We start from the raw sequence: 13,714 nt of genomic DNA on the forward strand, positions 1-13,714 counted from the left end.
ATCCCAAAGACTGGTTACATTACCTCTGCATAAACAGTGATCGAACCCATCACACTTGCAGAATTCCAATCGCGGACCAACAATAGCCTCACATTATTGCCATTACGGTCCCTTGATGCCATCTCACAAACCTTCAGCCCTGATTCAAAGTCTACATTACCAAAGAATCTTCTACTACCTCGTTGACTGTGTTGGAATTGTTGTACCCGTGGTTGCCCCCCAGATATCACGATGGAACTCGCCGTTGCACCACCGTCGCGCGTCGCAGCGGGTGTCACCCTTGAGACACCCCTCGTGGTGACATTCTTGGGACCACCATCCACATCGGACGACAAGTGCGAAAACGAAGAAGCCTTTACACTCCCCGAAACAAGCGGGATATGGGTTTTTCTATCTCTAACCACACCGGACATGCAGGAAAGCCTAGCTCCGCCGCGGGAAGATCTCTTGTGTGGGAGTAGGGCCGACTCCATACATGCCCTCTGCGAGGAACAGGAGGGCGAGCGAGCGACCATCGCATATGCAATGTTTCCCGGCCTTGTAATCACGCAACCCGGCACTTACCGCATCAAAGTCAACATCATCGACATGAATGCGTACGATTCGAGTTCCTAGAATAGGATTGTGGGTTGCTAATGATCAACTAGGACACTCAGGCTAGACAATGAAGATGAAAGGGCAGCTACGGTTCTGCCATGCCTTCACTCGCCAGTTTTTGAAGTCGTCGAAGCCAGCGAGCACAGCGGAAATGGTATGCATATTCTTTATAGCTTTCCATGCAACACGACGCTAACAAAAACCAGAGCCACAGGTCGCGGAGACGATCAGGCGGTTAAAGTCAATTGGCATCAATTTCGGAGGCGAGGACGAGGGGTCAGGTGATTGAGGCTCATGGCGGAGTGAGTCTATGGCAAAGAGGTGTATAAGAAGGGGGGAACTATCGATATGTGCTAATGGTATGTTGCTCGAGCCAGTAGAGGCCAATTATTGCGTGTCATTGACGCCTGGGTATTTGGATACGGAACAGCTGGGTGTCCTTTGCTATTTCGCTCGCTTTTGTGTTCGATCCAGTTTTATACTGTAAGACGGTACTTGGTTGAACATCTTGACCTCCCTTAGATCACACTCATGAGTGAAGAGTCAGTTACGGCATCAATTCTGAGGTTGACCATCTGAGCTGGCACCACATTCCTCACCTCCACTTGATCCTGGGGAATACCTCGACTCTCGCGCTATTCTGCTTGGAACTTCGGCTTGCGGACCGAAATGAACCTTGGACCGTGCTCTACGCACGAGACCACCGAACGGCCAGATGGGACGGACGATCATTGGTGTGATCCATTCTCTGTCGACAGATGGAGAGAAAGATCTCAAACACCAGCAGTACCAACTGGGTTGTGCGATCGGGCATTTCCACAACGGGATTAGTACGGCTGTCTGTTCACGTGAGAGATTCCAAGATATAATTGGTGGAGCTTCTCCTCGCCACAGTTTCCTATCGTGTAGAAGTGTCCAGGGGTGGCTTTGTCCCGCCCCCCCGACGCGGTGCAAAGTTGTTTCACACCCGCTACCGTGGCTGGCAAACTGGCACGCCTCGATCTTTTCGCCCGCCCTGACCTGCCCTGCTCTGCCCACTTGCCCCCTCAAGCCTCTCTCCCTTCCTGCGACCGATCTCTGTCTGCAGGGACTCGTCGCCCACTCCTGCGAACCTTGGCTCTTTGTCTACCCTCTGGTAAAAGTGTCAATGCTGACACTTAGCGGCAAAGACATATCCCCAAATTCAGTACAGACTATGCTGACCTCGAGAGGTCCTTCTCTCCCCTCCATATACGCGCGCAAATCTACGGCCTCCGAACCTGATACCATGAGCATGACCAGCTTCACCCAAAGAAGCAACATCCCCCTCCTCCCCAACCTCTCATGATCTTGCTAGTGAGGCGACGGCCCGCCCTTGGGTAAACGACCCAGGAATACAAAAACATGGCAGACTCTCAGCCTGCGCCCTCCACCTCCTCTCGTCCCCATCCCCAACACCTTCGTCTACAAGAAACATGCGAGAATGGGTCTCCTGGGAGACAATCTTCCTCCTCCGCAGCTCACATCGAGCCTGACGATCGTATCTTGTTGACACCACCCCTCCCAAACCCAGGAATCAGTCCCTTGGATCAGGCGCTCTATAAGAACAGTAATGAGCGGAGTTTTTTGGCCAATGCAAATCAGCAAGCGGTTTCTCACAATGGACAACTCAACATGTCGCCGCCCGATTCATTGCGCATTCACCATGATGCAGCACATCTCTTGAGTGGCCTTCATATACGTACGGATGTTGGGGGTCCCAAACGTAGCAGTTCCACCCAGTCCATGGATTCCGAGTACAGGTTACGAACCAGTGCCTCTGCCGCAAGTATCCCTCGTCGAGTTCCTAGTATCCGAGCTCACCTTCATTCATCGGCCGGTTCGGTCTCCCCTGGTACAGTCATCTCCTCGCCCCAGATAACCGCAATGCTGGATATCACTCCTCTGCCCTCGCCGACAATGGCGGCATTCGAGTCATGGAAGGCTCTTTCGCTGGCAAGGACCAGATCCCGTACCTCCTCCATCTCTTCGGCCAAAGCTGAAGCATTGCCCCCTCCCGTTCTGCAATCACCCACCACTCCTCGCCGAAATAAAGGCTATCCAGGTTTGAGATCTACTCCTTCCTCACGTCCAGGTACATCAGACGGCCAGACCCTTGGTGCCGATCACAGTCGTACTAGAAGTGTCAGTGACTATGTGCCCGACCCTGTGGCTGTGCCGAAACCCCGAAACATAGCCGTGTCAAGCGCTGGGGCACCATTCGAGATCACCGAGTCTCCAACGTCTATGCATCGAGAAGAATATCTCGGTCCGCAAAGAAGACTGAGCAAGTCCGTTGCCAGACCTCTTACCCCTCCGCAACCGACAATACAGATAGAGAGGAGCCACGAAGACGAGCCCGCTGCCAAACGACCAAAACTTGAAATCTTTAATGCGCGGAGCATTTCTACCGGGGAGCCAAGATCTTACGAAGCGATCCGGATTCTTGGCCAAGGGACTTTCAGCAAGGTCTACTTGGCAGTGCGGCAAGTCGACAACGATCGAAAGGACAATGTCGATTACATGCAAGACAGCACAAATATGGCCGGTGTCCGAGCTCGATCTCGACGACTTGTGGCAGTTAAAGTCGTAGAACATGGTCCAGCGGGTGGTGCGGACGCGGAGAGGATCGAGGTCGGACTGAAAAGAGAAGTGGACTTGTTGAAATCCATACAACATCCATCTCTGGTCCATCTGAAAGCATTTGGCAATGATGATAATGCGCGAGCTCTGCTTGTCATGAATTACTGTCCTGGTGGAGATTTGTTTGAAGTGGCGTCGAAACACCACGAGGTCTTGACGCCATCGTTGGTCCGAAGGGTGTTCTCCGAGCTGGTGTCGGCGGTGCGATACCTTCATCAAAAGTACATTGTTCATCGGGACATCAAGCTGGAAAGTAAGTCTAGGGAAAGGGACTCAATCTCCTGTCGGTGCTAATGGAACCCAGATGTCCTGCTCAATATTCCGGTGCGTGTGCACTCGGACGTATCCAATTGGCAAACCCTTGATCGGGCGGTTGTCACACTCACCGACCTGGGTCTCTCTCGCCGCATTCCCGAACCCCCCGAAAGCCCCCTTCTCACAACGCGCTGTGGAAGCGAGGATTACGCCGCACCGGAAATACTAATGGGTCAGCCCTACGATGGACGACAAACTGATGCCTGGGCACTTGGAGTTCTGCTTTACGCACTAATGGAGGGTCGGTTGCCCTTTGATCCTCTTCCCGGAGCGCGCGGAGACCCCGCTGTTCTGCGTGCGAGGACGCCGCACAGAATAGCGCGGTGCGAATGGGCGTGGTACAAGTATGGCGACGAAGACGGAGAATGGGACCCCGTCAAAGGCGCCGAATTTGAAGGTGCACATGAGTGCGTGGCAGGGTTATTGAAGAGGAATACAAGACGGCGACCGTTGGCCGAGATCCGAGAATTACCATGGGTCAAGGACGGGATCCAGGTCGATGGAGGTCTAAGATGGGTTGAAGAGGAATTGTAACAACATTCGCTCCACCTTTTCTGTTCGTTTCTTCTGGGATTCTTTGATCGACTTTTGTTCTGACTGAGACGGAGGCACTTGAAGCCATTTGATCGAACACGGACGCAAGGAAAGAAGCATAGATTTTGAATAGCAGTTGGTTAGCGGGACCTGTCTGGCTGGTGCTGATGCGTTTGTATATCAACTTTTATAGACTCTTGATAAGATGGACTGGAGACATTTTTTTGTTTGAGGACGAATGGCGAGAATGGGTGTTTGAGGATTTCTGAGCACCGACTAGATTTCTTTGTCTCGTTAAGAGGTTAGGGGGTCAGGAGGATTGATTCGTGGCTGGTGTATATCTCGCATCGGAGACTCGGTCGATAGCGGACTCGTGCAATTGAGTTGTCTTGTGCTATGCTGTATGATTGTCAAGCCAGACTTGGGGATTGTCCCACTGGAAAAGACGTTGGAGGAAGACAGAAGGATCGATACCTTGGGAAATAAAGAGAGGAAGAAAGGAAGCTCTGCAGCGCAGGGGAAGAAGTACGTAAATGACTGCGGGGAAATTTCCATGGCAAGGCTGCAACGAATCCACCAAAGAGGGTCCAAAAGCTCGGGCTCACTTGTTCCATCTCAGCAGATTTTCTTGTCTTCTCGCTGTCATCATGGCTTCAGGTTCGACGTCCTCCTCTGGGAGTCTTGAAAATGGACAATCTGCACCCAATGGAGTCAACAATGTGTCGTCGTTATCAATATCGTCCCAATCCGACCCACAGACGCCACGAGTGCCTAAGAGGCTGTACTCGCTCTCCCAGCCGCCGTCCCTGTCTGCGTTCAAGACGCTGTGCTCCCAATCGACAAGCCGAGAGATCTATCCACACGCGTCGGCCGTGGTATCCAATATCCCCGTCTACGAGCTACCCACTGAGGCAGATACGTTTGCAGACCCTGGCTTCATCGATGCATTGCAGGATGAATGGCACCATATCCTCCTCTCAGGGCCTGGGGTGGTGGTTCTCCGCAACTTCGTCCCGGACAGGAAGCTGATCGAGCAGGTCAACGCTGTCTTCGAGGCCATCATCGCCGCAGAATCTGAGTTGCTCGCTCAGGGAGGACACGGTAGGGACAAGGGCGACCACTTCGCAGCGAGCGGCAAAAACGCGCGCATCTGGAACTCGTTCCAGAAACACGCCGAGCGCGACCCGGCGTCCTTTGTGCAGTACTACTCCAGCCGTTATTTGGCCGCCATGTGCGCCGCCTGGCTGGGACCCGCGTACCAGATCACCGCACAGGTAAACATCGTACGGCCGGGAGGCCAGCCGCAGGTGAGCCACCGCGACTACCACCTAGGGTTCCAGACCACGGCGGCGTGCGCGCTGTATCCCTCGGCCATGCAGGTGGCGACGCAGTTCCTCACACTGCAGGGCGCTGTGGCGCACACGGACATGACTCCGGCAAGTGGGCCGACGCGCTTCCTGCCCTTCTCGCAGCAGTTCGAGCCGGGGTACATGGCGTTCCGCCTGCGCGAGTTCCAGGAATTTTTCGACCAGAACTGGGTCAGCTGTGCCCTGAAAATGGGCGACGCCGTCTTCTTCAACCCGGCATTATTCCACGCCGCGGGCGAGAATCGCACCCCGGATGTCCATCGCTCCGCGAACCTGCTGCAGGTCAGCAGTGCCTTTGGCAAGACCATGGAGACCGTCGACACCCTGGCCATCATCTCTCGGTGCTGGGACGATGTCAGGAAATTGTATGTCGAGGAGAGGGGCGGCGGCGGTGGCGGCCTCGACAAGACAGGGCTGCTGCAGAATGGTGGCGTCACAAGCAGAGTCCACGCCATCTTGGATGCAGTCGCCAACGGATACCCATTCCCGACGAACCTCGATCGCCGCCCGCCCGCACCAGGCGGCATGGCACCGGAGAGTGAAGTTGATATACTCCGCAAAGGGCTGCTGGAAGGCTGGGACGTCAAGAAAGTTGTCGCGGCTCTTGAGGTCATCCGAACAGACTCGATGCCCTAACTATGATACTTATTGGACGACAACAACGCCCCCACAACAAGATAATATCGAATGAAAGGAGGACAGGGAATGGTACATGAAAATTGTCGGTTTTTTTCGTTTCTCAATTCCACCGTGTCGGAGATGCTAGTCATTGTCTCGTTATCCCATTCTCCCACAATTACCATCTCTTCGACCCTCCTATATATCCCCCTCCCAATTTTTTTGGCGTTTCTGCCGTTCCTAGGTGCTGTACTGAGTACCTACCATATGAGAACAGGTTTGATGACGCTCCCGTCCTCCATGCCGTGTAAGGCCTGAAGCGCATCCTCTGCCGGGAATTGCTTGACGATCTTTTCGATGGGGAATTTGCCCTCGCGCCACCACTGGATCATGACGGGGATCCAGGCCTGGCCGGTCGTGTTGCCGAGGTAGTGGCACTCGTACGACTTGTTGGAGCTGAAAAACTCGCCGACCGGGAGGGTGACTTGTGCGTCTGGCCTGGGGACGCCGAGCTGGATGAAGCGGCCGCGCCGGCCCAGCGCCTTCATGCAATCCTCCACGACGGGGACGGCGCCCGTGGTCTCGATGACGATGGAGATGCGCTGGTTCGCGACCAGCTGCTGGACGCTCTCTGCGATACTGCCGCCGCTGGGAATGGTCGACGTGTCAAGCACCTTTGTGGCGCCCAGCTCTTTGGCGATCTCGAGCCGCCGCGCCACCCGGTCGACGGCGACGATTTCCTTACACCCCGCGATCTTGGCCGCCATGATGGCGCCCAGCCCGACGGCCCCGATCCCCGTGACCAGCACGACATCGTGCGGTTTGGCGGCCGCGCCGTTCACGATGGCCCCGGATCCGGTCATCAGGCCGCAGCCCAGCGGGGCAAGCAACTTCAAGTCATCGTGACCGCCGCCGCCGCCGCCGCTCCCGAGCAGATCGCGGACATTGACCACGCTAGCCTCACCGACGATGCTCGTCGCCGCGAAGCTCGACTGCCCGAAGAACTTGCCGGGCACTTCTGCGCCCGCACCCGTCTGAAAGATGGTCGCGTCGCCGACGATGTTGAGCAGCGGCCACGCCGCGCAGTACGGCTGCTCGCTGCTCTTGCACAGGTCGCAGGCGTCGCAGTAGCTGTAGGACAGCAGGACCGGGTCGCCGACGCGCGCGACCGTCACGCCGGGACCGACCTCCTCGACCACCCCGGCGCCCTCGTGGCCCAGCACCCGCGGGAACTTGAGCCCCATCTGCTCGCCGGGGATCGACGCCACCAGGATGTCCGTGTGGCAGATGCCCGTCGCCACCATGCGGATCTTGAGCTCGTGTTCCTTGGGCGGTCGCGACACCTTGATCTTCTCGAACCGCCAGTCCGGCGTGAGCTTGGTGGGCTCGGCTGGGTACGAGACCAGCGCGGGAACTTGGTCTGTTGCCATTGCTCTGTCCGCGTCTTTGCCTATATTTGGGGAGGTGTGTAAGCGTGCGAGTACTGTGTAGGCGTGTATAGGTGTGTGTGTGTGTGTGTGTGTGTGTGTGTGTGTAGGTGTATATGTGAGCGGTGGGTGTGTATGGGTAATGTGTGTGCGTGTGAAAAGATCGAAGAGGTGATGCGAGGAACGAAATGACAGGGTAGATATAGATGGATAGGGGATATATACAAAATCCGGAAATCTAATTTCTATTCCCTTTCTCTCTTGAACACTCAATCCAAGCCAAGTCCCTCTCCCCCGTCCGTTCCCTGTTTTGTGTGAGAGAGGAGGGGGGGCCGCTTTTGAAACAATACCATGTACATATGTACTGTGTGTGCCCACTGGATATTTTCTACTACTAACACTACATTGAGTAACTGAGTAACTTTGAGTAGAGTAACCTAGTCAGTGAGGGAGTGACTGCTCCCTCACTGACTAAGTGACTGACCCATCGACGAGTCGTGTGTGCTTACTCGGCCGCGCCTCCTGGAACCCTGTCTTGGTTTATTATTTCGGGCCATCCTAGCCTAAGTTATGTACGAGTACTCGGGATGTAGCAGGTACTAGGTATGTATATGTGGACGGGTGGAACTCAAGTCAACCCCTCCTCGCAGTTCTGCTTGGGATTTGACCTCGGGTAGCTCGCTGGATGCTAGATATACATCAATCACATTGGGCTGGCTGGTGAGTGGATACCCAGGATGGATACATTGCAGTAGATCTCGTATACCGCAAGAGATGAGCATGATGATGGAGGACGCCCTACATATCTCGGCGCTGAGTGCCGAGTGCTGGGTGCTGCACAAGTAAGTGCTGGTGGTGGTGGTCAGATCGAGGGCATAGACAGGATCAGAATATGAGAACGGAATGGAAAAGAATCCAGCATCGGCGTCGTTATGAAGTACCCAAAGTACCTTAGCTTTTCTCTGGCGGATCTCGGCTCTACCCCGCGCTCATTCACTGGAAGGGATACCCATTCGTGATTTGCGGAGCTGAGCATGCATGCGAGCAAAGCTCCCTTCAGCTATGCATCTCCCACTGTTCGGCGTCCCATTCTAAAGTTCCATCTAATGCCGCATTTGAATCCTTTCCCACTTCTTTTTTGGCCCTTTTCCAAACTTCATCGTGTTTATATCTGCGAGAGTAAGCACTGATACTGATATGTCACGGAAGTGGGAAGCCTGTCGCAAAACACACCAATAGCAAAGACTCCCGAGATGGCCAGACTCGGTATCGGAGGAGGATGTGGTTGCTGATGCCACTGCCAGTGCCGGTTCGAGTGCGGACGAGCGGTCCGCGGTAGGATTCTGGGATTGCGCATTGATGAGAATGCGGACCGCGAGGCCGACGACTAACTGAACCTATGCACAGTATCAGATCATGGATGGGGTATTAAATCCATGCCTCGTGTCAGCCGCACCAGTAGCACCAGCATCGAACCTTGATTTTGTCTATCTGTCCCTCTTCTGTTGTATCTCGCAAGTCTGGGCTCTTTTTTTTCTGCACGGCCCGCTGCTTACTTACATGGCTCGGCGGCGGCCTGATGGATTGATGGAATGATTGTTTGGTTCTCATTCACGTCGGACCTCGACTTGGAGGAGAGGCATGAAACCTCAGACACAATAGGGGTACTAGAGGATACTCCCCTGCGTTGATTGATTTCGCCCCCATCTCGCAAATGCAAGTCGTCGTTCTAGGGTATGATACGAGAGTCAGCCGCAGCTTGAGAGGGGATCAGCCACCGTTTAGCCTGGTTGTAAGGAGGGGGTGTGTGTGTGTGCCTTGAAAGTCAAATCTCACTTCCTCCTGTTCTAGCGCGCCCCGAAGAGTGTCGACTACCAGGTATGTAACAGATGACTATGACCGGGGTATGAAGGTGTGCGAAAGGTTTGTATGTGGCTTTCTGGTTCTGCTGAAAAGGGATGCCGTGGCTGGACGTGTCGAGAGGGCGCACATACGGGGCGCAGGTGAGAATGGATGGACTCGAAGGCGATGTTGGTATTGGTTTCTTGTAACTGAAAGGTCTTGTCAGCTTGCAGAGTCAGAGACGGAGGAGGGGTTGACAAGTTGTGTATCTCAAAGATTACACGCTGTCCCAGCTTGATCTTGTGTCCAGTCTGCCGCTCTCTGTTGATGATACACAAGATTCAGGTTCAGAGGAAGTGAGGCACTTGAAAGCAACTCCCAAGGACCATTCCTCGTGACGGACAACTGACACGACGACCTTCCCTTCAACAACCACATCCCACCCACTCAAGACGCTGTGCTCTTCTCCAAAGCTTTGCTCAAGGCAAAGGACGATGATGAAAAGCTGATATGTGGAGAGACAAAAATTGCGCTCGCGGAAGTCCCGGAGGTTCTTCCAGCACAGTCACCGACTCCGATGTGCCATGGAGTTGACATCCGTGCAACAAACTCGACTGCATGTGCTCAAGATGTTCGAACAAGGTAAGTATGAAGAGAAGAAAAGAAAGAAGAAGAGAGGGAGGAAGGGAGTGGGAAGAGATATTTATACCCCCAAGGGAGGGAGGTGGTGGTCAGCCTTGGCGGGCAGTCGCGATAATGCATGATCTGATCTGGCAGTTGGGAGAAGTCGGTCCCTGTTCTGCCAAGGGACAGGAAAGATCAGAGGGATTGAATGACTGATCTGTCACTCGCTGTGTCACCTCCCAAATCAGCATGTAACGTGTGAAGTGAACAAACAGTGATCTTGGGACAATGATTTGATGTCCTGGTTTAGTGCAGAATTCACCTCAGCCTCGTCTGATGCCACACAGTAACTAGATCATATTACACTGTACTACACCACGCTACGCTACACAGTGTGACAGCAAATATCTCTCGGACAGGTGCTTGGACAGATAATGTATTGTCTCAATCATTCCTATCAACGCGATATTGTGTTTGCCACAATTCTGGGATCTTTCACGGCGTACAAATTAGACATATCCTATGCCATGCCAATGGAACGTCAACGTGATGTTTTCGGTGCAGTCGTAGCCCTCCAAGCTTTTCTTTTTCACAAGTTCGGGTCGTATTCCTCATCGAAGGTATCCAACATGCTCTCAATGTCCTCAATCTGCGCCCAATTTTCGGCCGTGAAAACTTGGTCCACGGTCGCCAGGTGTGTCAACATGTGTGGCGTGGTGACGCCGTACATCAAGATGTCCGCACATCGAAGAATATCCTCACATTTGTGTTGCTGGTCCCGGAGAAACAAAAAGGCGTCTTCAAACATGTCCCTCAGCCCACGTAGTCCCACAACCCGGTTGCGGCCAAGGTAGTCGGTCTTCTCCACCTCCAATCGGCGGTCGGCCAGTTCGCGGTCCATGACGGTTGCGATGCGCACGTACTTGCCAGTGATTTTTCGTTGCTTGCGCGCCGTTCCCCCTCGAAGACCACGCCTGCGGATGTCCTGGTTGTCGTCCCAGAGCTCTGAGAGCCCGTGCTGGATTCTCGCCTCGTGTTGATCGATGGTGGTATGCGCGGCGCGGACGAGATCGGCGAGGACACAGAGACGGTCGAGGTGCCCTTGGATGGCATCGAAGTCGACGAACAAGGCCGGGTCGAGTTTGACAGATACTGAAACGAATGTGGTTTGTGCTAACAATGCCGATGACGGTGGTTCGTACTGCTCGATCCCTGGGAGAAGCTCTGACCGTGTCAACAGCTGAAGAGGGCACAGAAAGGGAGAGTCCTACCGTAGTCTTCCTCTTTAACTGTGGAGACTGCCATCTGAGTCTCCATTGAAGCCGCCATGTCAATGGGATGAATTCATCAGAGGGAAGTTCGATTGAGAGCTGAGTGAAGATGGCCGCCAGTGATGGAGGGTGTGCGGCAGGACTCCTGGAGATTCACTGTTTGCGTCTAGTGATGGTGAATTATGTTGTCTCTCCGTAGGGTGTGGCAGAATGCTGCTCTCTTCCTCTTTCCCTGCCGGATGCCCATCGATAGGCTCGACCGTTTTCCAGCTCCATTGTATGTCCATCGCCAGTTCAATATCATCAACTGCATCTTCAAATCCTCCACGCGCTGTACCAAGCGAGACTCTCCGAACTTACATGACGAGCCGAGTGGAAGCCAAGTCTAGTGTCAGGAAAAGCCAAAGTCAATGACATGCTTGATATCTGAATTTCAGAGTTGAGGAGGATACGGCGTCGGTGTACAGGGTCATTGACCGCCTACGGGCCTATCGACATGTTGCAAGAACACGGAAACTTGTTTGTCTCGGGGCTGAGCTGTCTTACGAGATGGAGAGGTTTGATGTTGCAGGAATCAATAAACGGCGATCGCAGGGTTCCGTGGTGAAGTCCAGGTGTCTATCCGCCGACCGCCGACTCGAGGATGATGTCGGTACCTTGTGTCTAGCGGTCATGATGCCGAGGGCATGAACTGCAGAAGGCAGCGAGACAATGACACAGACATCTGGAAGCATATCATGCAGCTTTTGATCCAGGATTGATAATAGAGGAGAACAAGTTTGTCATGGCATTGACCAAAGCGGAGACTTGAGTTGCGTTGGACTCCGAGATGAAGCCGAAGTTCGGAGAAAAGAAAATGATGTTGTCTGACAGAGTACATGTTGCTGTCATATAGAATCCTACAGTGGAAATTCTGCTATGATGAGGCGGGGGCGTCTGTAATATGTTTCTGTAAGACATTCAAATTATACCCTTCGACCTTTCCTCATTGTCCAAGCGTCACACCACTTCAACCACTGAGGATCGACATGGTGGGTATTCGTAGGTATTCACGTACCTAGTCTACGACTCCTCCATGTCCCCCTCCTCCCCACACTCCCTCCAATGGCTCCGTGACCCTTGTTTGCATCCCATCTCTCAAATACTGAGTACTGCCCCTCCATCTCACCCTGTTTTCTTTTCTGCGTCCCAGTTCCCATCGATTCCGAGTCACCCGTGACAGGTTTCTCGTGCAGTTTTCCCACCGCATATATCAATCGAATTCCCGAGTCTCGCGTCAGAGACAAGCCCAGCAACCATGCTCCTCGAAGAAACCCATATAGATGTGCCGACAAAGGCAGCAGGGGAGGGTTCAATGCGTATGCCATCCACACACCCGACCCTTGAAATGGTCATTCAAATGTGATCTGAGGCTGAGCAAAAATGTCCAAATTGGCACAAAACCGAAAAAGGCATCTTCATCTTTCATCCCACCATCGCTGGGTACCCGAATGCAAAGTTTCCCGGGGTCGTGGTGTTCTCGGAGATCTACCAAGGTAAATAAAAGAAAAAACTCTACCTGGAAGAGAAGAAAGAAGAAAAGGACTCTTTTTCTCTTCTACATATCCCCCCCAGACAGAAGTCATGCCGGGGGTAATTTTAATGAGAAAGAACCCCCGTCACCTACATATACACAACAAGTGTAGACTGAAACCACTTTCTTTCTCCTTGTAGTGACCGGCCCCGTCTCCCGCTTTGCCCGCCAAATCGCCGGCCAAGGCTACATCGTCGCCGCGCCCTCGTGCTACCACGAATTCACGGGTCCGGAGCCGCTCTCCTACGACGGCCCCGGCACCGACGCGGGGAACCTCTGGAAAATCACCAAGAAAGTCGCCGCCTACGACGAGGACGCCCAGCTGGCCGTGTCGTACCTGCTGGGCCTGAAGACGTGCAACGGTCGGATCGGCGCCACGGGCATGTGTCTCGGCGGCCACCTCGCGTACCGGTGCGCGCTGGACTCGCGGGTCAAGGCCGCCCTGTGCTTCTTCGCCACGGACATTCACAGCAGCACCCTCGGCGAGGGGAAGAAGGACGACTCCCTCAAGAGGGCGGGCGACATCAAGGGCGAACTGGTCATGATCTTTGGTACGGCCGACACCCACGTCCCCGCCGAGGGGAGGGACCTCATCCGCAAGACGCTGCGCGAAAAGGGCGTCGCCTTCTCCTTCTACGAGGTCCACGACGCCCAGCACGCCTTTGTCCGCGACGAGCTGAGCAAAAACCGCTACGACCCGGCCATCACGAAGGTTTGCTTTGAGATGCTCCTCGAACTCTTTAACCGGAGGCTCAAGGTCGATCTGGGCGAGCCGAGCGGCGAGAAGCTGGTCGTTGAGGACATCTGCTGACAACCAGCAAAGCTCTAAAACGAAGGACAGATACTTTGGAAATAGGGGACCAAAAAAAATCCAAGGCGGGACAA

The 13,714-nt window shown here is 54.0% G+C and overlaps 6 protein-coding genes across 6 annotated transcripts; 4 read left to right on the forward strand and 2 right to left on the reverse strand.

Annotated features, from left to right (window-relative positions):
* Nucleotides 1–231: 231 nt before the first annotated feature.
* AYO21_07046 (hypothetical protein) lies at nucleotides 232–886 on the forward strand (the record flags this gene model as incomplete). The annotated part of the gene is made up of 3 exons (XM_022657003.1): nucleotides 232–596; nucleotides 648–751; nucleotides 804–886. The coding sequence occupies 3 exons, from the start codon at nucleotides 232–234 to the stop codon at nucleotides 884–886; spliced, it is 552 nt and encodes a 183-aa protein (XP_022510645.1).
* Nucleotides 887–2,535: 1,649 nt separating this feature from the next.
* AYO21_07047 (hypothetical protein) lies at nucleotides 2,536–4,107 on the forward strand (the record flags this gene model as incomplete). The annotated part of the gene is made up of 2 exons (XM_022657004.1): nucleotides 2,536–3,511; nucleotides 3,563–4,107. 2 exons carry the CDS (start codon nucleotides 2,536–2,538, stop codon nucleotides 4,105–4,107), a joined length of 1,521 nt encoding a protein of 506 aa, XP_022510646.1.
* A 647-nt stretch (nucleotides 4,108–4,754) lies between these two features.
* On the forward strand, nucleotides 4,755–6,110 carry AYO21_07048 (hypothetical protein; the record flags this gene model as incomplete). The annotated part of the gene is made up of 1 exon (XM_022657005.1): nucleotides 4,755–6,110. The coding sequence occupies one exon, from the start codon at nucleotides 4,755–4,757 to the stop codon at nucleotides 6,108–6,110; it is 1,356 nt and encodes a 451-aa protein (XP_022510647.1).
* Nucleotides 6,111–6,352: 242 nt separating this feature from the next.
* Nucleotides 6,353–7,522, reverse strand: AYO21_07049 (hypothetical protein; the record flags this gene model as incomplete). Its single annotated transcript, XM_022657006.1, has 1 exon — nucleotides 6,353–7,522. One exon carries the CDS (start codon nucleotides 7,520–7,522, stop codon nucleotides 6,353–6,355), a length of 1,170 nt encoding a protein of 389 aa, XP_022510648.1.
* Nucleotides 7,523–10,574: 3,052 nt separating this feature from the next.
* AYO21_07050 (hypothetical protein) lies at nucleotides 10,575–11,314 on the reverse strand (the record flags this gene model as incomplete). The annotated part of the gene is made up of 2 exons (XM_022657007.1): nucleotides 10,575–11,209; nucleotides 11,257–11,314. 2 exons carry the CDS (start codon nucleotides 11,312–11,314, stop codon nucleotides 10,575–10,577), a joined length of 693 nt encoding a protein of 230 aa, XP_022510649.1.
* Nucleotides 11,315–12,553: 1,239 nt separating this feature from the next.
* On the forward strand, nucleotides 12,554–13,640 carry AYO21_07051 (hypothetical protein; the record flags this gene model as incomplete). The annotated part of the gene is made up of 3 exons (XM_022657008.1): nucleotides 12,554–12,614; nucleotides 12,708–12,791; nucleotides 12,970–13,640. The coding sequence occupies 3 exons, from the start codon at nucleotides 12,554–12,556 to the stop codon at nucleotides 13,638–13,640; spliced, it is 816 nt and encodes a 271-aa protein (XP_022510650.1).
* Nucleotides 13,641–13,714: the final 74 nt, after the last annotated feature.

Source organism: Fonsecaea monophora (genome assembly GCF_001642475.1).
Source record: "Fonsecaea monophora strain CBS 269.37 chromosome Unknown Scaff52, whole genome shotgun sequence".
Classification (NCBI taxonomy): Eukaryota; Fungi; Ascomycota; class Eurotiomycetes; order Chaetothyriales; family Herpotrichiellaceae; genus Fonsecaea; species Fonsecaea monophora.